Genomic DNA, 24,302 nt, shown 5'->3' with positions numbered 1-24,302 from the left:
TCAACCCAGTAATCACGGAGCTTGAAATTGCAGCCCCAAAGTTTGAACTCAAGCCACTGATGTTTCAGATGCTCCAGACAGTGGATTAGTTTCACGGACATCCTACAAAGGACCCACATTCTCATCTGAAGTTTTTTATGGGGCTACGAAATTCGTTTAAGGGCGAAGGATGGAGCAAAGGAGTCCTGCAGCTTAAGTTGTTCCCTTAATCATTATGAGATGAAGCCAGGGCTTGGTTGGAGTTGGGATGACTTGTCCGAATTTTTTTTGATGAAGTACTTCCCACCAAGCAAGAACGCTAAATACCGAAGTGATATCAACAACTTTGATCAATTTGCTGGGGAGTCAGTGAGCGAATATTGGGACCGTTTCAAGCTACTGCTTCAAAAATACCCTCACCATGGGATCCCAAGATGCATCCAGATTGAAACATATTCCAATGGTCTGGACGATGCTACGCGCTTAGTCATCGATGCGTCAGCAAATGGGGCATTGCTAGCAAAGCCCTATGCTGAAGCATTCAAAATTTTGGAAAGGATATCATCGAACAACCATTCATGATCGGACCCTAGAGCTATTCAAGGTAGAGGAAGCAAGGGACTTAACGAATCTGAGTCATACTCTGCTCTGAACTCAAAGATTGAGAACTTGATAGACTTAGTGATGAGAAGCATGACGTAGCAAAGTACAGTGGGAGCATCTACCGACAAAGCAAATGTAAGCTACATTAAAGGGATTTCTTGTTTCGTCTGTGAAGGAGACCATTATTATAATAATTGCCCTGACAATTCATAATCGGTCTATTATTTGGGGAATCCACAGAATAGCAGAAACAACCCATATTTCAATACGTATAACCTCGGCTGGAGAAATCACCCAAACTTTAGTTGGAGTGGCAATCAAGGAGGAAATAATGCTGGCACATCCAGTGCTCTAACATATCAATAGAGAGGTAGTTATCCCCATGATTTGCGAATCAAGGTCAGGTGGTAGCACAGAAGCCTTCAGAAGGATTGTTTGCATCGTTAGAAAAGCTGATGAAGTAGTATATGGCCAACAATGATGCCACCGTGCAGAGCCAGGATGCATCACTAAGAAATCTAGAGCTTCAAGTAGGCCAGTTAACAACTGATTTGAAAAGTAGACCCTACGGAGCATTGTCGAGTGATACTGAAGTACCAAAGAGGGATGGAAATGAGCAATGTAAGGCTCTTACACTGTGAAGTGGGAAAGCATTACCTGAAGCACATCTGAATGCTCTAGGGGCAGTGAGCGAGCCTACTTAGGAAGAATTAGAGGAGTCTCAGCCAACAGAGATAGCTTCACCCACTCCACCAGTGCAGATTATTGAGCAACCAAGGGAAGTTCCGAATACTTCTAGCAAAGAGGTCAACCCAGTAGATATTAAAGCATCCAAGGTATAATCAACGCATACTAGGGTGCCCGAGAAAAGGAAGCAGGTAGAGCATGCAAATGCTCCAGCAGAATATAGATCGACACCACCATATCTAAAGCGATTGCAGAAGAAAGAGTTGAACGTTCAGTTTAAGAAATTCTTAAACATGCTGAAGCAACTGCATGTTAACATACCTTTGGTGTAGGCTCTAGAGCAAATGCCAAATTATGTGAGGTTCCTAAAGGAGATACTCACAAAGAAGAGAAAACTAGGAGAGTATGAGACTATGGCAATGACTAAGGCATGCAGCAATATCCTCACAAGCAAAATTCCAACAAAGATGAAGGACCCTGGGAGCTTCACCATACCCGTTTCCATTGGAGGGCAGAAAATAGGGCTTGCATTATGTGATCTAGGAGCCAACATCAACCCCATACCCTTATACATTTACAACAAGCTGGCTATAGGAGAAGCGAGGCCCACAACGGTAACATAGCAGCAGACATACCCATGGAGAAGGAGCAGATGTTGTTGAGTGTACTAAAAGCCTATTAAAAGGCTATTGGATGGACTATTGCTGATATCAGGGGAATAAACCCCAGTTTCTGCATGCATAAGATCGTGTTGGATGAAACGTGCAAAAACTCCATAGTGCCCCAACGCAGACTTAACCCAATAATGAAAGAAGTAGTGAAAAAGGAGATTATTAAGTGGTTAGATGCAGGTATCATATACTCCATTTCAGACAGCAAATGGGTAAGCCCAGTGCAGTGTGTACCTAAGAAAGGAGGCATGACCATGGTGGAGAATGAAAAGAATGAGTTAATACCCACAAAGACAGTGACAGGACGACATATATGTATGGACTACCGCAAGCTGAATAAGTCCACAAAGAAAGACCATTTCCCTCTCCCCTTCATTGATCAAATGCTAGATAGACTTGCAAGGCAGGAGTATTACTGTTTTCTAGACGGTTACAGTGGGTACAATCAGATTACAATAGCTCTGCAAGATCAATAGAAGACGACATTTACTTGGCCCTACGGGACGTTTGAATTCAGAAGAATTTTATTCGAACTTTACAATGCCCCAGTAACATTCCAAAGGTACATGATGGCCATCTTTTCTGACTTGGTAGAATCAATAGTCGAGGTATTTATGGACGATTTTTCAGTGTTTCGTAAGTCATTTGCAGAGTATTTGGAAAATTTGAAGAAGGTGCTGCAAAGGTGTGAAGAAACAAATCTGGTATTGAATTAGGAGAAATGACACTTCATGGTGTAGGAGGGAATTGTGTTAGGGGCACAAAGTCTCCAGCAAAGGCATTGAAGTAGACAAGGAAAAGATAGATGTAATAGAGAAATTGCCCCCACCTGTGAATGTTAAGGGCATACGTAGCTTCTTGGGGCACGTTGGTTTTTATCACAAATTTATAAAGGACTTTTCAAAAATCTCTAAACCTCTTTATTCTTTACTTGAGAATGATAAAGAATTTAACTTCACATCTGATTGTTTGCAGGCGTTCAACACACTGAAACATGCTCTCACCCATGCACCGATAATTACAGCACCAGATTGGACGCATCCTTTTGAATTAATGTGTGATGCCGGCGACTATGCTGTAGGAGCAGTTCTTGCTCAACGCAAAGGAAAGCTACTGCATCCGATCTATTACGCCACCAAAACTCTGATAGAGGCACAGATCAATTACACCATCAAGGAGAAGGAATTAGTAGCAGTCGTGTTCACCTTTGAAAACTTTAGAGCATATCTGGTGGGATCCAAGGTGACTGTTTACACGGACCATGCAGCATTGAAATATCTTCTCACAAAGAAGGATGCTAAACTGCGGCTGATTCGCTGGATTTGGTTGCTGACCACTTGTCCAGGTTGACTGGTCTAGGAAGCTTCAGGGAAGAAACATAAATTAGAGGGACATTTCCAGATGAGCAGGTGTTGGCGATTGAAGTCTTGGATCAGGAAAAAGAGCCATGGTTCGCTGATCTAGCTAACTATATAGCCAGTGAAATATTGCCAGCTGACATGAACAAGCAACAATTGAAGAAGTTTATGCATGAGAGTAAATTCTACATGTGGGATGATCAATTTCTCTATAAGGTTTTCCAAGACAAAGTGATTAGAAGATGTATCACTAATGCTGAAGCGCGTTAAGTGCTGACCAAATGCCATTCCCAACCATATGGTGGGCACTTTGGAGGGCAGCACACAGTAGTAAAAGTCTTCCAGAGTGGATACTTCTGGCCTACTATCTTCAAGGATGCGTACAAGTTTGTTCAGCATTGTAACAAATGCTAGAGGGTTGGAAACATGTCTAAGAGGCCTGAAATGCCTCTCACGTACATCTTAGAGGTGGAGCTATTCGATGTCTAAGGCATGGATTTTATGGGACCCTTCCCTCCATCAAATGGACATCTCTTCATTCTTGTAATGGTAAACTACGTATCAAAATGGATCGAGGCAGTAGCATGCGCCAACAGTGATGCAAAAGTGGTCACCAAGTTTCTACACAAGCATATATTTACAAGGTTTAGCACGCCCAGAGCCGTGATCAGGGACGATGCTAAGTACAACATCAGACATAAAGTATCTACAGCTTACCATCCCTAGTCGAATGGGCAAGCTGAGATATCCACTAGAGAGATCAAAAGCATTTTGGAGAAAGTAGTTAGCACAAATCGACGGGGCTAGGCAATGAAGCTGGATGATGCTTTATGGGCTTATCGCACCGTATTTAAAACGTCTCTGGGTAATTCACCATATTAATTGGTTTTTGGAAAACCATGCCACCTCCCATTAGAGCTGGAGCATAAGGCGTTCTGGGCTGTCAAGAATCTGAATTTGGACCATGCTGGAGCAGGAGATGTGCGCCGCTTGCAATTGTTAGAGCTTGAGGAGTTTCCCATAGATGTTTACGAAAATGCTAAAATATATAAGGAAAAAACAAAGCGATGGCATGATGCGAGAATCCAACCAAGGCAGTTTGAAAGAGGCTAGTAAGTATTGATTTACAACTCAAGATTGAAGCTCTTCCTAGGAAAGCTCAAGTCTAGATGGTCAGGTCCATTTTTAGTCTCACATGTATACCCCGATGAAGCCACCAAGGTGCAAAAAATTGAATTAGGAAGAGAATTTACAGTGAATGGGCAGAGGCTGAAGCATTTTCTATGTCAAGAACGTGGTGAGAGATGTCGGAGCCCACCACTTCGCCATAGACTGAGACCACACAATGAAAGAATAATGGAGCGGGATTTAATGCCAAATCATTTTCATGCTCTCATAGTTTAATTTTGCATTTTAGATAATTTGATTAGTTTGTATTTAATCCTTGCAAATGAATTTTGTTAAATCTACTTTGTAAGGGGATAAGGTTAAAGTCAGACTTAGAGTGGTTGTAATAAGGAGGTGATGTCGCTGACGAAGACAGAGGCAGAGAGTAGGTGGGAGCGCTGAACCGTGGCAGACATGCATGTGGGCATTTAAGCCTAATGCAAATTCATCATTTTTCAGGAAAGAGGTTAGTAATTATCAAGATCTTGGGGGTAGAGTAACTAATTATCATGATTTGGGGGTTTGTTTTTTATGATTTTGGGATGAAATTTTAAAATTTAAAAAAAATCGTGGGGAATCAATGCAAATCCCATTTTTCTTTTTTAAAACCCACGTTTCCCACTCTACTCCCTCACTTTGCTCCATAGCCGTCTCCTCTCTCCCTTAAACGTTCCCAAAAATTCCCCTTCTCTCTCCATGCAAAAGCCAGAACCCCTATCTTCGCCATGCCTAGAATCAAGCACAAGGTCAATAGGAAAAAGGTGTAGAAGCTGGAGGTCTAAGCAAGCCAGGACTCTAGTGATGAGTTCCAAGAGGCTAGAGAGACGATCCCACTGTCGGAAGCTTCCGGTGCAAAGCCTTGTCCAGCACACTACGACTAGTTCGGAGCACACTCCAACTGATTCGGAGCTCCCGCCGCCAACTCCACCAGTCGCCAGCCCTAAAGTAAGTATTCAAGACCCCACCGCCTCTCTCCAGAAAACCTAAACCGAAAACCCTCTGCCCTCTGTCGAAGCCCACTTCCCTTCAGCCCCACTAAATCTACCATCCCTCCCTTTGTCCCAAGCATAATACCGCCCTCCATCACTGAACATCCACGCCTTCTCTTACCCAAGCGGCTGTCTCTCAAACCCCAACCAACCCCACTCCCATAACCACTGTCCACGCGCCCATCATCGTCGAGGAGATTCACCCATCGGTGGTCCCCAACCAACCCCACTCCCATAACCACCGTCCCCGCCTCGCGTACCCGTAAAACCAAACACCCATCACCCTCCTTGCCCAGCCCCAGCCTAGCCAAAAAGCAAAAAGCCCCAAAAGTAGCTCCGCCACCGCCCACCAAAGTGAAATCGGTAAAATCCGCTTCCCCATCTAATGGGAAGCGGTGCAGTAGCATGCCCTCTATTTTGCAGGTACCACCAACACCGAGCTGCACCAACGCATCAAAATTGTGCCGTCAGACCAGGCATCCTTTCAGAAGTTCGTGGACCCAGCAGCGCGAGCAAACTACAAAGCCATTAAGAGCAAAGATCTTTATCTAGAGAAGGACTTTGTAGAGGTGGACATGCCCCAGTTTGTAAAGGAGGGAGCAGCAAAGCTGAGGTGGGAGCATTTTTGTGTGCCCCCAATGCCAGTGCTTATGGAGCTGGTACGGGAGTTCTACTCCAACTTTGATGCTGATAGGGTGGGCCAAACAGTGGTAAGGGAGGTTGAGGTGGATTGGACACCAGGGAAGATCAACATAATCCTCAAGCTCTCAAGCAACCTGCGTGCTGATTTTAATGAGCTCGTCCAGCAGCCCTTTATCCGAGAGCTTGACCACGCCTTCTAACTGATAGTGGTGGAAGGTGCCTCATGGTAGGTCACAGACAAAGGTACCCGCTCACTCAAATCTAGTTAACTCACTGCCGAAGCTAACGTCTAGCTCTACTTTGTTGAGAGTCAAGTCATGCCGACAACGCATGATTCGTCTGTTATGAAGGAAAGAGTCATTCTATTAGCCTGCATCTTAGAGGGGCGCTCAATCAACGTCGGACAACTCATACACAAGGAGATCGCCCAATGTGCTTCCAAGAGAATTGGACGCCTGTTTTTCCCCAACCTCATCACCAAGCTCTACCTTGTAGAGATGTTCCAGTCCTTGATGACGAGGAGCCCCTTAAAGACAAACTGGTGATAGACAAGTATACGTTGGAGCGTTGGGCCATTGACAATCCAGCAAAGAAGAGGGATGCTAGAATCTTGGCAGTGCTGGACGTTTAAAGGCAGTGGCCCCGTCTGTATCAACTGCACCTCCTCCTGGCCTGAAAGTTCTGCTGGAGCAGTCTGAAAGCTCCGGAGAGGAATATCAATCTACGAGCGACTATTTGGAGGAAGAAGAGCTTAGAAGGAAGCTCTGCTTGACCAGCGAAAAGGAAATACCCTTCCTTTTTGCTTTAACAACTGAACCCCTTCAATGTGTTTAAATTTTTAGATTAGATTTCAATTTCTGCATTTTTTAGTTTTCCGCATTTAAATTTTGTCTTTATTTTTATGTCAATAGTTTGGTTCATGTTTTCCTGCCCATGCCCTAGCATCCCTCTCGTAGTACTGGCCCCAGGTAGCACCTTAGGGAGGAATTTCAATGGTTATCTATCCAAAGCCACCCTTATCTTTGTATAGCTAGCATGAACCTCTTCTTATCTATCCCCTTAGTTGTTAGCATTTGACTACCATACTCATGTACTTATGAACTTAGCAGCCATTCTTCTCATTCTAATATTAGTCTCGCTTTAAGTTGGGGGGTGTGCTAGAGCATTACATACTAGATGTCCTTAGCTGCATTGAGGACAATGCAACCTTTTAAGTTTGTGGGAGTGAAATTTCAGTTCTTATACCTTAATCAATATTTGTATATAACCATGAATCTTTCTAATCCTGTAATTCAGCCCTTAAACAAAACATTAAGAAAGGACGGGCTAGTAGCCCACATCTAGAGCATAAAGAGGCTGTAGGATGAGGAAAGGCTAGTGGCCCATGGTTAAAAAAGCCTAAGTTGGTAGTGCAAAGGGTAAAGGTTTAAGCTAGTGAAAAGGGATTGAGAAAGGAATCCCTAAGAGAAGTTAAGCTTGAGGTTGGGAAGTAGAAGGAAGCTATAGTTGGGAAGAAAATACCGTCTTCCAGAGAGTTTCATTTCTTTGCTCCAGCTGAAGTACTTAGTAGAGTATGTAAGTTCTAGCAATTTTTTTTAATGAGAGGTTGAGGCATAGGGTAGGATGCTTGAACTGTAAGTTTCTAACATTCCTCATTGGTGAACAAGGGAAAAATGCGTGTTCTTGCTTGAGGATAAGCAAGATTTTAAGTTTGGGGGTGTGATAACTCTAAAAAAGAGAGTCATTCTAGTATATATTTGGGTGTTTTTATGCAAAGAATTGCCGAAGTGTGTTAGTTTTAGCTCTTAAATAGCATAGATAAGATTAGAAAGCAGAATCCGATCTAAAAGTCTCTGGTCTTAAATGTTTGACTAAATATTGCGTTAATAACTCTTATTTTGGGCTTAAATGCACAAGTTTGGAAAAGGAAGACAAAGCATGAAGAGACTGCTGAGCCTAGAGAAGAGTGGTTGAAGCATGATCAAGACAGACTCGGAGCGAAGCAGAGCTAGAGCATGGAATTACTGCGCAATAATAGCATAGACACGGGAATTATCGTGTCCGTACAAGCTTCAGTTGAGAGCCCTAAAAACGAGACCTGATATTAAAGGGACATTTAACCCTAGCTGCCACACATAGATCCCAATAGAGGCACATCTTTTAGAGCTGAAACAACAAGGAGGAGGAATCTCTCAATTTTCTGGGATAGAAAGTTGACAACAGAGGGGATATTCGACTACTGCATCAAGCCATCATATTTTTCCTTGGGTTTCTGCTACTTCCTTGAAATGGGTTGTCTTCTTCCTTCACCCATTGTATTTTCTTCTTTATCCATGAGCTAAACCCCATTTCGAGGGAGATTCATATGTTATAACTGACGAATAACCAAACCTCTAGCTACTCATTTATTTTTAAATAAAGTTGTGTTTATTTCTTAAATGTTACATTAACATTGTTGACTGCTTTGTCTTGTCTGCTAGCTTTTGTATTGACCCAGGCGGGCTTACAGATTGCCGACATGCTTTTTTGTGATTAGTACTTTTCTATAGTAATTTGTGGATGTTCAAGAATTGGGTCCCCTAATCATGCATAGAACTTGTTTTTATTGCTTGGAAACTTTGCAACGGGAGTTGTGGGTATCTATGTTTGGGTGTCTCAGGAGGGAACAAGTCGAATTGGGCACTAATTAATGTATGTAAACTAGTGGGTAGGTCGAGAAGTCTGTGAAAGCATGTTGAATCTCCCACACTTTTTTATATCTTTTAACTCCTCATATTCGTATTATGTGTTATAACCTCTTCCTGTTAACAGTAGTGCGAGTGTCTACTATTGAGATTTTTTACTGCTTTGTTTATTATATTTCATGTAATCACTACACAAATGCCTATATTTCTGGGCTTTTACATTTTGGTATTTGCGAACATCGATTAGAATATTATCCAAAGTTCCTGTGGATTTGACCTCGTTTCATGCTACAATCGACAATTTCGTGTATACTTGCACGAGTTGTCAACAAGGTTGTGTGGACGCAACATCATCCTCATCCAGAACATCTGATAAGCTGAAGCATCAGGAACAACCCACTGCTCGAGCAACCACAACAGAATATGTTCCTATAATACCCTGCCCAAAAAGGCTGCAGAAAAATAACCAAGATGTGCAGTTTAAACGATTTCTCGAAGTGCTCAAACAAATACATATCAACGTCCCATTAGTGGAAGCCTTAGGTAGATGCTTACATATAATTTTTTTAAAGATGTTCTTACTAAAAAGCGTAAGCTGGGCAGTTTACTTAACCAATGAGTGTAGTACAATTCTGACTAGTAAGATACCCGAGAAAATGAAGGATCCTGGAAGTTTCACAATCCCAGTGTCAATCGGGGGTCACAAAATTGGTCAAGCACTATGCGATCTGGGAGCGAGCATTAATCTAATGCCCTTGTCAGTATATAAAAGGTTTGGCATGGGAGAAGTGATGCCAAAAACAATCACCCTACAACTAGTTGATCGATCCATTGCAAATTCAGAAGTACAAACCGAGGATTTATTGGTACAAATAGAAAAATTTATATTTCCTACTGACTTTATTGTGCTTGATTTTGATGCAGATGAAGAAGTACCAACCATTATGGGAAAACCATTCCTGGCCACAGGACGAGCCCTAGTAGATGTGCACAAGGGAGAAGTCACTATGAGGGTGCATGATTAAGAGATTAAATTTTTGATGTACGATTTTACGAAATATCTATCGGATGTTGAGGAGTGTGCTGTCCTCAAAGTACTAGATGAAGCTGTGATGGCAACACTAAGTTTAGAGGTTATTCTAGAGCACCAAAATAACAAGTTGAATAGAATGTTGGAGCAAACAGATGAAGATCGCCAAGAAATTCTCTATTTGGACAGTGACAGGGAATTTGCAAAATCATGGTCTATAGTGCTGAAAGTTTGGATATAGAGGAGATTGATCGAAAGCAGTTGAAGCCGTCTGTTGATGAACCACCTAAGCTAGAGTTAAAAGCCCTACCGCAGCATTTAAAGTTTGCTTATCTTGGTACCTCTAGCACCTTACCTATCACCATTGCTGCAAATTTGTCTAAGGAAAAAGAGAACGAGTTGTTGGTGGTGTAGAGAGAATATTGAAGGGCCATAGGATGAACAATCGTAGATATCAAGGGAATAAGCCCCAGTTATTTCATGCATAAGCTTATTTTGGAAGAGGACTGCAAGTATTCAGTGGAGCCATAGAGAAGGTTAAATCTAGTAATGAAAGTTGTGAAAAAGGTAATTATCAAATGGCTGGATGATGGGATTATATACCTTTTGCGTCCATACAACCATGTTGATAACACGTCCAAGTATTAAAGAATCAACATATGATGCTTATCACAACTCTCGAGCTTTGAATAAATAGAAACATATCACAAGAAACAGTTTATGCAAATGTTTAACTCTACATGTACCGTACATGTCAAACTCATCCTTACACATTAACTACCAACCTCTAGTTTCCCTAACATCTCAAGTGGCTCTACGCTTATCACAGCTATCCTAGCCTTCCACAGTTAACTCCTTCGAGTAGAGTCGGCCCCTGACCATTTATACCTAGAGCCCCGACACTGCTCCATCGGCCCTCGACCATTTATACCCGAGGCCCCGATGACTTCACCATCTATTGGCCCTTGACCATTTATACCCGAGGCCTCGATACTCATCCTTATCCAACATTGGTGTATCGACCCTCGACCGTTTTTACCCGAGGCCTCGATACCCAATTAGTGGCGTATCAGCCCCCGACCATTTATACCCGAGGCCCTGACACCCACCCATTCACTTTCTCCAAGAATCCAACTCTCACCAAAGTCTTACTATATACTTTCTTAAGCCACTACCCCTGCATCTTTCAACTCACAAATACAATCCAGCATGCTTCCACAACATAGACAACTTTCTAATAATGAGATAATAACCCAATCATGCTTAATATCCAACATCATTATTCAACAAGCATTACTAAGTATAATAACTCACAAAACCCGCCCAACAATTCATGCATATCCAGGCAACAAACATTACCACAGCAATACTCAACAGTTTAGCAAAGCAGAAATCTCACCATTTTCATCGACAAATATACAACACTACTCCAAGTATTTCGACCAACACAATGAGAATTATTTATCACGATGACGTAACAAATTAGCATTAAACGCCACAAAACCAGCACATTAGAGTCCATTTAGCATACATTAACGCACGCACACGCCCCTTGTCTACTTACTTTGTTATGTCCCAAAACTCTCACAAGAGTCCTACTTGCTACTACACCATGCCTCATGCATCAACAATCTCATAACAGTCCAATATGCGATACACCAAAATGATCATATGTAAAAGCCAATCAATCTAAAATAGTCCAACATGATCCAACAGCTCCAACAGGCATCGTTCACAGAAAAAGCACAATCAACCACTTAACCAAAATATAATTGATAAATACCCAGCATACATCAAACACAACCGATTTCTCATAAATATTCAATATGCCTTCAAAACAACAGATTATAGTACCGGTATACAAATTTCATCATGAAAACCAATTAGAACATAATAACAATTCAATCATAGTCATCCAAGATTACCTGGCTACAATTTATTCACACAACCACATAATTTTCCCAAGATATATCAACAGTTTTATCAACAATGACGTTTACTAAATGATAACAACGACAAGCAACATGCAAATATCACACGTGGGCACACGAGCAAACAACCATATCATATCAGCACACAACAACCAATCCCTCCAGTAAGAACTACTTACAACAAGTGCCCTGACACGTTACTAAGCTCGCCGAAGGATTTCCTAAACCATAGGCAACCAAACTTAAGTTAGAAACTAACTAAAACCACTTTAATTAAATCAAAATCCAATATAAGTGAGTTGTTACCTACTAACTCACACTAAAACCCCTTGGGTTAGGAGTGGGTCGACGTCGAGGGGGTTCGGGCTCCCAAATCAGAGTTCAAAAGGCCTTAAGCTTGTTGTTCCGATGTCTAAAAGCGATGGTTAATGCCGATTTGGGTCCGATTTGAGGTTGGTTAGCACCGAACCAATGCCGAATAGAGTGGGTATCTTGAGTTGAGCGTCGGTTTAGTGTGGGTAGGGGTCAAAAGTTGTTGGAACGAAGAAATCCTCACCAATCCGCCAATGTTTTCGTCAGAACCATAGCACAGGTCGTTGGAGACGCCGATTCGTGTGCTGGCCACGGAATAAGCATCGCCACCGTTGGGTTCGGGGTCATCGAAGTTGCTGCACGCAAAGAGAACAACACTGTGGGTCGTGGGTCGTCGGGTTTGGTGTAGACCAACGCCGGAGGAGCTGTCGCGCACGAGGCCGCTGGAACCAAGACGAGCCGCCGCGAAACTGGTGCAGGACGTCGGAGTTGCTGCGAAACTGGTGCAGAAGCCACCGCTGTCGCCGGAGGGCGTCGGGTCTGCTCGTGGAGGGCCGCTCGTCTTGGAGAAACGACACAAATCGACGTTGGCCGAGGCTTCCAGTCGCTGCTGCAGGAGGACGTCGGCCGCTCGAGCTGTTTTGCTGCCGTCGTCTAAATGCGTCGTATGTGCTGCTGCTGCCGTGACACCGTGAGGCGCTGAGTCGTGAGGTTGCCACCACCGTGGAGTCGCCAGAGAAGAGAAATCGGGGGACTGCGACGGCTGGTTTGGGGAAGAAGAGGAAGAAGAAATCAGGGGGAGGGGGCGGCTACAAGGAGAAGGAGGGGGGAAAGAGAGGCCACCTAGGGTTTTCTTTGTTTTATGTTTATGTTTATTTAATTTGCTTTTAAACCAAAAAGCCCACATTCCCAATTTTTAAAGAATCCTTTTAATTAGTTTTTAAAAATGAAAAGCCCAACTCCCAACTCTAATGAAAAGCCCATGGGCTAGAGGGAACTAGAATTCTATTTTAAAATAGTTCTAACGGTCCAAAACAAGAAACCCGAAATTTCACGTTAGTAGTTAAAATAAAACTCACCATAATTCGAGATAAAATAATTAATTTTAACTCTAAGACGTAAGAATTATAATTCAAAGAAAAGTAGAATTTATGAAGGAAAATCCTAAAACCCCTGAATTTAAGATTTAACTAAAAATCTCCTACACGGTCGAGAACTTAGATTATCTTAATCCAATGAAATTAAACTTAATTCCGAAGTTAGAAGATCCAAGAATTAAAGTTATCAACTTAGGGAAAAATCCAAACACACTATTTATCTCTTAAAATAAACGAGTCAGAGAACGCGGGGCGTTACAATCCATCTCTTGTACTTTAACTGCTCCATGGGGAAAGACGTGCGAGACCAAAAATGGGCCTGACCATATTGATTTTACTTTCCCTGGGAAAATTTTGAGTCTCGAATTAAAAAGCAACACTTGTTGCCCTTCCTCAAATCTCCTAGGATTGATTTTCTCATCGTGCCAACGCTTCGTCTTTTCCTTGTATAACTTCGCATTTTTCATACGCGTCTCTACGGAATTCTTCAAGCTCTAGCAGTTGTAAGCGGTGAACTGATTACGCTTGTTTACATGCGTAAAAAGAAGGTTTTAGATGCTGTTTTTACTATGTTTTAGTTTTGTTTCGGACTTTTCTCGGTCATTTGAGTTCCAATTCATGCAAAATTCATATATGATGGTTTGTGGTTGGCTTATATTATATTTATGACATTTTAGGACCATTTGGGAGTGGAAATTACTCAAAAGAAGCAAAAAGACGGAAAAGTACCTCAGGAGGCGCCAGGCACCTAGGCTGCTGCAGAAAACGTGGTTTTCTTCCAACTTTGCCCTTAATGAAACGCGTCTTCCAATGCGTTTTGGTGGTTCCAACCGATGCATACGTGTAGAAGAAGTGTTCCACTATCAGTTTGAGCAGATTTAGTCAGTCAAAGGAGTTGGAAATGGGTGATTCACCATCGTTTTAGGACCTACCTAACCAATTCTGCACAGCTATAAATTCCAGCAGCTTCTCCACCAAATTCATCAAGCCTTGCTTCCTTCTCTTGATCATTTTTAGTGTTCCATTGTTGCTTTCTAAGTACTTTTGAGTTGCTTTCATTAGTTGCTTTATGTTTTTAAATCCCGAGCACTTTACATTCCTTTATTGAGCTTTGTTTTGTTTCCATTTGTACTTAGTTATTTCTACTTATTCAAATATATAAAAATCCAGCACTTTGCTTATCTTCCTTTTGCCTTAACTTTATTTTTAGTTAAGAGAGTTGTGTTTTTGGAGGAAAGAGCACGTGACACTCCCCCTTGCTTGAAAGAGAAGGGCGAAGCACTCAATCCCGAGAAAAACTCTCTGTTAGTTAACTTTTTTTTTCACATATGCATTCCACATTCAACTATTTTACTTGTTGTATTTTCTTCAATATGTCTTTCTAAATTCCCGTCTCTAGCCCGGTTATGGATAGTTAGCTTTTTATTTCTAAAAAGGGTTGCTAATAAGTAGTGTTTTTGCTTTCCATTCATTGCTCAACATGTTTTCCCAAAAAGTTAGGATTTAGAGAAGGCCACTGTAAGTCTTAACAAGTCAATACTGAAAAGGTTGCTTATTTGCATTGTTGAGTGGTTAAACTGAGGAGAGGAGCGCCTTAGACATAAGGGTTCCGCTTAAGTAGCCTAGACATAGGACCCTAACCCGAGGTTGCGACTATTTCCATCCTAAAACTAAGATCTCTCTCATAAAAGACATATTATGGAATGTCTTGGGACTTTGAACTTACTTAGACATAAGTCAAGTGAAAAGCGTAGTCGTTGGTTCCTAAAGTAAAATGCATATCGTCCTTAGCATATCCTTCATTCTTTGTTGGCTAACTTGAAGTAATTCGGGCTAGGTTTTACCATTATAAGTCCAAATCCCAAAACCAAAACCATTATTTGTGACCACTTCCCATTTTACAAGAATCACTCATTTCAACATTCACTATTCATTAAAACTTTAGAGTTTGGAAATTATTTAGAAGTCCTTGAGGATCGATACTTGGATACTCCATCCATTTTATATTACTCTGAACGGTGTGCGCTTGCATCTATAGAATTGTTACCACGCTTAGTGCGTGCGTTCAGCATAACGCTAGTCAAGTTTTTGGCGCCGTTGCCGGGGACTTTAGTTTTAAAATTATTTTAAAATTATTTTAGTTTTTATTTTTGTGAATTGTTGTTGGGTGTAATTTCCATCCACCGTTTTTGTTCTATATTTTTGGTCGTTTATCTCACAAGGGTAAGTTAAAGTGCATGAGCACAAGATCTTTTCTTCTACCCCTTGACCCTGAGATTGAGCGGACCCTTCGAAAAACTCGAAAGGAGCAAAGACTTCGAAAACAACTAGAAAAGCAAAAAGAGAGAGAAGGTGAAATCAGTCCTCAAAGTGAGGTAGAGAGTACGAGCACATCAATGACAGATATTCCACCTCGTGATTCGGTTGATCCACCTGCTGTTGACGGTAATATGAGGGATCATGCAAGAAATGATGAATTCAACCACATCCAGATGGCGGACAACAGAGACGTGGCAATGCGAGAATATGCCGCCACGGCTTTTCAGAACTTTGATTCAGGGATAGTCAACCCTATTCCAGCCCACGCAAACTTTGAGCTTAAACCAACGATGTTCCAAATGTTGCAGACAATTGGACATTTTGGAGGGCAGGAACAAGAGGATCCACATGATCATCTGAAATCATTCATTCAAATTGCAAATGCATTTCGATTACCTGGTATAACAGACGATGCTCTTAGACTAACACTTTTTCCATTTTCTTTGAAGGACCAAGCTAGAGCATGGCTCAATGCATTTCCACCGGGATCCATCACCACATGGGGGTCGTTAGTGGAGAAGTTCTTAACAAAATTCTTCCCACCTACTCACCACGCTGATATCAGAGAGGAGATCATCTCCTTTAGACAGTATGATCGTGAACCTGTTCACGAGGCGTGGGAAAGATTTAAAGAACTAATCAGGAAATGTCCGAACCATGGCTTGCCGGCATGCATCCAGATAGAACATTTCTTTAGAGGTTTAGATCATCCTACTAAGATGATGCTAAACAATGCTGCCAATGGAGCCTTTACAAAGAAGACATTCAACGAGATAGTCGACATCTTAAATGACTTAGCTTCACACAACGAACTATGGTGTTCGCAAAGATCTAGGGCAGCACCAAAGAAGCAAGATCCAGCTTGATATGAACCAAGGAGCTACCGTTGTTATGCCTCATGGACCGATTACAAGATCGAGAGCTAGGAAACTTCAACAAGCTTTGCTACTTCGTGTCCAAGCGTTCTTGAACTCGACAAGAGAAATAAAGGAAGATGTGCAAGAAGTTAGAACTATGCACTTCAATTTGGTGCAAGTTATGCATTTTTAAGTGTTTTTATGGCAAGTTAAAGTCCACTTGGTCAAGGTCAAAGTCAACTCCATCAAGACAAGTCAAAGTCAACTCATTCAATTCAAAAACCAAGTCAAACACTCACATCCCTCATTATGGACGGGATTGCAATTATTTTGGTTGGCTTTCCATGTTCTTAACCTTTTCATTTGCTTGTCTTTTCATTTCTCGTAAGTTATGTCTTTTCATTTACAAGTCTTTTCATTTCTTGTAAGTTACAAGTCTTTTCATTTGCTTAAGACTTTTCATATGGCTTGTTAGGATGGCTATATATAGCCTTGAGATGTCTTGTTGTAACACAATTTGAAGTTGAATGAAAAGTGAGTTTTCTCATTAGCTTGGTTGAGAGATTTATCTCCCATTTCTTGTGCAATTTCTTGTGTCTTTAGAATTTGCATCTTAGGATCATTCAAGCGGTGTTGATCATACCTCTTGTGGAGTGATTCGAATCACGAGTTTAGAAACAAGTTTTCTCTACTCTTGATATTGATCATCAAGGTAATCCGTTCTAAAACTTTTCCTTGGGTTGATTCCATACTTGTTTTCGGGGTTTTTGGGATTGAGTTCTATGGGTCTTGTTCGTTAGCAAGGTTCTTAGATCCAACTCTCAAGGGTTTCTTTCCTCCCCATCTTCAGAAGGATTCGTCCTCGAATCGAAGTCATCAACTACATCAAAAGGAGACAAATCAGAAACATTAAAGGTAGCACTCACTCCATACTTACCTGGCAAATCAATCTTATAAGCATTATCATTGATCCGTTCAAGGACTTGAAAAGGACCATCGCCTCGTGGTAGCAACTTAGACCTTCGTTGAGTTGGAAACCGTTCCTTTCGAAAATGTACCCAAACCCAATCCCCTGGCTGGAAAACAAGGAGCTTGCGTCCTTTATTGATGCGGGAAGCAACCTTAGTGTTTTGCTTCTCAATCCTTTCCTTAACTTCTTTATGTAGCCTATGGACAAGATCAACCTTTGTGCTAGCATCATAACTCACAAATTCATTAGGAGGCATAGGCAACAAATCAAGTGGGGAGATAGGATTGAAACCATATACAATTTCAAACGGTGTGCATTTAGTAGTACAATGGACAGCCCTATTATATGCAAATTCAATTAATGGCAAACAATCCTCCCAAGTTTTAAGATTTTTATCTATGATTGCTCGAAGCATGGTAACCATTGTCCTATTTACTACCTCAGTTTGTCCATCAGTTTGGGGATGACAAGTAGTAGAATAAACAAGTTTGGTTCCCAACTTTCCCCATAACACACGCCAAAAATGACTTAAAAATTTTACATCGCGATCACTAACAATAGTTCTAGGAATGCCATGCAAACGAACAACTTCCCTAAAAAACAAATCAGCAATCAATTTAGCATCATCGGTTTTATGGCATGGTATGAAATGCGCCATCTTGCTAAACCTATCAACCACTACAAATATACTATCCCTACCCTTCCGAGTTCTTGGTAAACCAAGGACAAAATCCATAGAAATATCAACCCAAGGAGTAGTAGGAACAGGCAAAGGTGAATATAAACCATGTGGTTGTAACCTAGACTTAGCTTGTTTGCATGCAATACAATGCTTACACACTTTATGCACATCATGCTTCATCTTAGGCCAATAAAAATGTTCAGCAAGCATATCATAAGTTTTAGAAACACCAAAATGAGCCATTAAACCACCCCATGAGCTTCCTTTACAAGCAATTCACGAATTGAACAAGATGGAATGCAAAGTTTTCCTTTTCGAAACAAAAATCCTTCAAACAACATGTAATCATCAACAACAAGTCCTTTTTCACACGATTCAACAAAAGGAGCAAAGAACACATCATCTAGATACAAGGACTTGAGATGTTCAAATCCTAAAATCTTAGCATTCAAAGTATTAAAGAGAGCATACCTTCGTGATAAAGCATCTGCAACAATGTTCTCCTTACCTTGTTTATACTTAATCACATATGGAAATGTCTCTATAAACTCCAACCACTTGGCATGTCTGCGATTCAGTTTGCTTTGCCCTCTCAAGTGCTTTAGGCTCTCATGATCCGTATGAATGACGAACTCCTTTGGCCAAAGATAATGCTGCCAAGTGTGCAAAGCTCGTACCAAAGCATAAAGTTCTTTGTCATAAGTTGGGTACCGCAAAGAAGCACCACTCAACTTTTCACTAAAGAACATTAGTGGCTTATGGTTTTGCATTAGTACAGCCCCAATTCCAATCCCACTTGCATCACATTCAATTTCAAAAGTCAAATCAAAGTTCGGTAAAGCAAGTAGAGGAGCATTGCACAACTTATCCTTTAAAACATTAAAAGCATGCTCTTGGGATGTACCCCAAACAAAAGGAACATTTTTCTTTACCAATTCATTTAGAGGTGAAGCTAGGGTGCTAAAGTCCTTAATAAAACGCCGATAAAAGCTAGCTAGCCCATGAAAACTTCGAACCTCCCCAACATTCGTGGGAGTTGGCCATTCGCTAATAGCCTTAACTTTCTCACTATCCACCTCAACTCCTCGACTAGACACAATGAAACCAAGAAAATTAACCCTTTCCATGCAAAAATTACATTTCTTTAGGTTAGCATACAATTTCTCGTTTCTAAGTGTAGTCAGAACAGCACGCACATGCATTACATGATCTTCCAAAGACTTCGAATACACAAGTATATCATCAAAATAAACAACCACAAATTTTCCCAAATATTCACGCAATACATGGTTCATCAACCTCATGAAAGTACTAGGAGCATTAGTTAAACCAAAAGGCATAACAAGCCACTCATACAATCCATATTTGGTCTTAAATGCAGTTTTCCATTCATCTCCAACATTCATACGAATTTGATGATACCCAGATTTCAAATCAATCTTAGTAAAGAGACTACAGCCATGCAATTCATCTAACATATCATCTAACCTAGGAATAGGATGACGATATTTAACAGTGATCTTATTAATAGCCCTACAGTCTACACACATTCTCCAAGTTCCATCTTTTTTAGGCACTAAAATAACAGGCACACTACAAGGACTAAGGCTTTCGCGTACATACCCATGAGCTAACAATTCATCCACTTGCCTTTGAATTTCTTTGGCTTCAGTAGGATTAGTCCTATAAGCTGGTCGGTTAGGTATGGTAGCACCTGGAATGAAGTCAATCTTATGCTCGATGCCACGAAGTGGTGGCAATTCCTTGGGCATCTCCTCGGGAAACAAGTCCTCAAATTCCTGTAAAAGAGAAACAAAAATACTAGGCAAGGAGGTGTTAAGCTCGTTAGTAAGAAAACAAGACCCTTTGTACAAAAGTACAAGAACAGTCCGTTTCGCCATTAAAACATTCCTAACCTCACTTGAACTAGCATACAAGCTCACCGTTTTGGCTTTTCTCTCATTTTTCCCACTAGGCTGATTGCTACTCCCTTGCTTTTCACTCAAACTTTTTTTTTCTCTCAACTCATTTTCTTTTGTTTCTTTTTCACTTTTTGCTTTTGCATCAGCCTCTTGCCTCTTCTTTTCAAGTTTGCATTGATCAACATGCACATCTTTTGGTGACAAAGGTACAAGAGTAGTTTTTCTTCCATGATGAGTAAAAGAATAGCGATTGGCATACCCATCATACATTACCCGACGGTCAAATTGCCAAGGTCTACCCAACAATATATCCCCGGCATGCATAGGTACAACATCACACAAAACATCATCAACATATTTTCCAATAGCAAAAGAAACAAGAGCTTGTCTACTCACCTTTACCTCCCCACAATCACTCAACCATTGAAGTTTATATGGTCTAGGATGTGGTTTTGTCTCTAAGTTAAGCCTCTTGACCAGAATAGAACTTACAACGTTGGTACAACTACCACTATCAATAATCACACTACAAGGCACAGTTTGGACAAGACACCTAGTGTGAAATAAGTTCTCTCGTTGGTCTAGGCCATCCTCCTTAATTTGAGTACTGAGAGCTCTCCTAGTGACTAATGACATATGTGTAGGGTCCTCTTCACTATACTCCTCACTCTCACATTCACCATTGTCGTCCTCTTCTACCTCATCTTCCTTCTCATCTTCTGTTACAAACTCTCCTTCTCTAATTATCATAGTTCTTCTATTAGGGCAGTCTCGACTGTAATGTCCTACTCCTTGACATTTCCAGCATTTAATATCCCGATTCCTCACATTAGGTTCATCAACTTTCTCTTTCCCCTTCTTGGAACTCTCTCCTTTCTCAAACTTTTCTTTTGGTTTCTCATATGCCTCTCGATTTCTAAGTTTAGAATCAGCACTCTTACTATCCGTTTTCCATGTAGAAGATGAATGGGAAAAGGGCTTAGTAGAATACCTTTGAGATCGCCTTTGGAGCTGCTTCTCAATTTTGATGGCAAGGTGCAACATCTCTTCGATGTTAAAGTAAGGTTGTAGATCAACCTTATCCGCAATCTCCTTGTTTAAGCCATTAAGAAACCGTGCCATGAGATTCTCCATGTCCTCTTCAAGATCCAGCCGATTCATCAACGTATCCATCTCCTTGTAATAGTCCTCCACAGACTTACTACCTTGTCTCAACACTTGGAGCTTTTGCGCTGTGTCCCTGTGGAAATGTCTAGGAACAAATCGCCTCCTCAACAACTCCTTGAACTCATACCATGAATCGATTGGCGCCTCAAGGTTTCGTCTCCTAATTGACATTAATTTGTCCCACCATGTTACTGCATAATCTTTGAATTGAGCAAGACATAGTCGTACCTTCTTTTCTTCACTGAAATTATGGCAATCAAACACGAACTCCACTTCTTTCTCCCATTGAATGTACGCTTCCGGATCAGTCTTACCATAGAACTTCGGAAGTTTTAATTTGATGTTTCCCAAGTTTCGATCAACTTGAGCATTCGCTCGTGGGGCTCTTTGGAAATTATGATAGCCTCTTCCCCGGCCTCTCCCTCGATCTAAGCCACGACCAACGTGTCTATCACCCCCTCTTGGACCCGCTAAAACTGTAGCCTGATCGTCCTCCCAATGATCGGATCCATCACCTTCATACTCATCCTCATCCATAACACGTGGTGGTGGAGGTGGTGGAACTCTCTCCTGAGCTTGGTTTTGAGTCTCCAACCTTCCTATCCGTTCTGTCAATGCCTCCATGCTACGAATCATTCGTTCAACAGTTCCTTCTAGCGCCTCTCTCCTCCGGGCATCAGAAATATTGCCTTCATCTCCAAGATTAGCCATGCTGTAAAAACAAAATAGAGTGACAAGAAATGGACCTCACAAGCACTCCCTCACTAATTCACTCGTTAGTGAAGTTCACTCGTGTTTAACCCTCAACACTCAAAATAATGTATCGCTCCCTTACAATCTCTCCCTCACAACTTAGTACACTCTTATGCACTTCAAACAAATCGGTAAGTGAGTCTAGCAAAGTTAAAAGCTATGTGCATTTCAAGTGGTTTAGACAGCACATAAGAACTCAAACAAGAGTGTGATTTTGGGAGTAACCCGAATAACAACAAAGAAACAAGTTAAGAAAAAAAATAATGGACAGAGTTATAATGGAAGCTAGAAAGAAACGAAAGTAGAGTTAAAGATAAAGATGGTTGGGAATTAAGCAACAAGGAAGTAGCATGAGATTTCAATGCAAGGCTACACAAAGAAGTAATGACAAATGGGGTCTTCTATGTTTTTTTTTTCTTCTTTCTTTCGTTTTTTTTTTTTTCAGTTATGGATCAGCAAAAGCACAATAATGCTAACAATAAATGCTTTCACGTTCAGTTTTTTTTTTTTTTTTTTTTTTATAAATCAATCAGCAAAGTGCACGAATTTCACCACTAAGAAAGTCGAATCATAAGACTTCAAAGAAGACAGATTTGTAGATAAGATCCAGATCTATAATAATGCAGAAGACGAAAATTGGGAAAGATGAATGGAATTGATACTTTTTTTTTTGTAATTTTTTTTGACAGAATGCATATGCTTAGATATAATAAAACATAAGCAAGGAACACAGAATTCAAAGAGATAAATGCAAGGAAACATATATCCGATCAAAGAGCCTAATGCTCTGATACCAAAATGTTAAGAAACCCTTGAGAGTTGGATCTAAGAACCTTGCTAACGAACAAGACCCATAGAACTCAATCCCAAAAACCCCGAAAACAAGTATGGAATCAACCCAAGGAAAAGTTTTAGAACGGATTACCTTGATGATCAATATCAAGAGTAGAGAAAACTTGTTTCTAAACTCGTGATTCGAATCACTCCACAAGAGGTATGATCAACACCGCTTGAATGATCCTAAGATGCAAATTCTAAAGACACAAGAAATTGCACAAGAAATGGGAGATAAATCTCTCAACCAAGCTAATGAGAAAACTCACTTTTCATTCAACTTCAAATTGTGTTACAACAAGACATCTCAAGGCTATATATAGCCATCCTAACAAGCCATATGAAAAGTCTTAAGCAAATGAAAAGACTTGTAACTTACAAGAAATGAAAAGACTTGTAAATGAAAAGACATAACTTACGAGAAATGAAAAGACAAGCAAATGAAAAGGTTAAGAACATGGAAAGCCAACCAAAATAATTGCAATCCCGTCCATAATGAGGGATGTGAGTGTTTGACTTGGTTTTTGAATTGAATGAGTTGACTTTGACTTGTCTTGATGGAGTTGACTTTGACCTTGACCAAGTGGACTTTAACTTGCCATAAAAACACTTAAAAATGCATAACTTGCACCAAATTGAAGTGCATAGTTCTAACTTCTTGCACATCTTCCTTTATTTCTCTTGTCGAGTTCAAGAACGCTTGGACACGAAGTAGCAAAGCTTGTTGAAGTTTCCTAGCTCTCGATCTTGTAATCGGTCCATGAGGCATAACAACGGTAGCTCCTTGGTTCATATCACAGCTGGAGTTTTGGCTCTGGACATTGCGACCTCGATGCAAAAAAAGATGGTTACAATGAACTAGAGGCTGAAAGAGATGGCGTTGGGAATAAAGAATCCATTAGCCACGCCAACACAACCTGTGCAGTCGGATTATTGCACTCCTGCCCCTGTTTGCCAAGTCAACGATCTCATTTGTTCATTTTGCAGTGAAAACCATATTTATGATAATTGTCCACATAACCCTGCTTCCGTTTTTTTATGTAGGACATGGGAACAATAGGAACTTTAACCCATATTCGAACACCTACAATCCAGGTTGGAGGCACCACCCTAATTTCTCATGGGGAGGTCAAGGAGGTTCGAGCGGTTTTAATCAAGGGCAGAGCCAGCAGAACAAGCAGCCCTATGTTCCACCTACACAGCAATACATCCTGCCACCGCAACAGCAGTACAATCAGATAACATAGACTCCACCAGTTAAAAATAACAACTCAAATCTTGAGAATATGATGAAGAAGTACATGGCCCGAACCGACGCAGTGATACAATCCCAAGCGGCATCAATGAGGAATTTCGAGACCCAATTGGGACAGCTCGCCAATGAATTGAAGAATAGACCACAAGGTTCTTTTCCAGGCCATACTGAATTACCAAAACGAGAAGGGAAAGAACAGTGCAAAGCTATCACCCTTAGGAGTGGACTGGCATATGATGGACCAACAATGCCAACAACAGATGTACAGATTCCGTCCACTGAATCAACTGTAAAGATACCAGAGAATCCAACAACACCAGAAAAAGAAAATATTAGAAAAGGTAATGAGGACACCCCGGGTGTTCCTCCACAGGTACAACCTTCTTTTACACC

At 41.0% G+C, this 24,302-nt stretch overlaps 1 protein-coding gene and 1 non-coding gene across 2 annotated transcripts; both read right to left on the bottom strand.

Annotated features, from left to right (window-relative positions):
• Nucleotides 1-16,026: 16,026 nt before the first annotated feature.
• On the bottom strand, nucleotides 16,027-16,133 carry LOC148208605 (small nucleolar RNA R71). Its single transcript, XR_015788577.1, has one exon. It is a non-coding gene; the product is annotated as a small nucleolar RNA R71 (small nucleolar RNA).
• Nucleotides 16,134-18,220: 2,087 nt separating this feature from the next.
• Nucleotides 18,221-21,778, bottom strand: LOC148208604 (uncharacterized). Its single transcript, XM_088119124.1, has 4 exons — nucleotides 20,892-21,778; nucleotides 20,174-20,675; nucleotides 19,602-19,777; nucleotides 18,221-19,067 (listed from the first exon to the last, which is right to left on the bottom strand). Exons 1-4 carry the CDS (start codon nucleotides 21,776-21,778, stop codon nucleotides 18,221-18,223), a joined length of 2,412 nt encoding a protein of 803 aa, XP_087975250.1.
• Nucleotides 21,779-24,302: the final 2,524 nt, after the last annotated feature.

This window comes from Momordica charantia (assembly GCF_013281855.1).
Source record: "Momordica charantia cultivar OHB3-1 chromosome 10 unlocalized genomic scaffold, Mcharantia_2.0 BLBB01000010.1, whole genome shotgun sequence".
NCBI classification, from domain to species: Eukaryota; Viridiplantae; Streptophyta; class Magnoliopsida; order Cucurbitales; family Cucurbitaceae; genus Momordica; species Momordica charantia.
This window is presented reverse-complemented; position numbering and strand designations above follow the sequence as displayed.

What these genes read in the sequence shown, in the direction of transcription:
- LOC148208604 (XM_088119124.1), bottom strand. Translation starts at nt 21,778, where the DNA reads ATGGCTAATCTTGGAGATGAAGGCAATATTTCTGATGCCCGGAGGAGA. An exon ending in CTCCAAAGGCGATCTCAAAG is followed by an intron (nt 20,676 to 20,891) that starts GTATTCTACTAA and finishes AGGACATTACAG; the next exon opens with TCGAGACTGCCCTAATAGAA. An exon ending in GATGAATTGTTAGCTCATGG is followed by an intron (nt 19,068 to 19,601) that starts GTATGTACGCGA and finishes CATTGTGTCTAG; the next exon opens with TCGAGGAGTTGAGGTGGATA.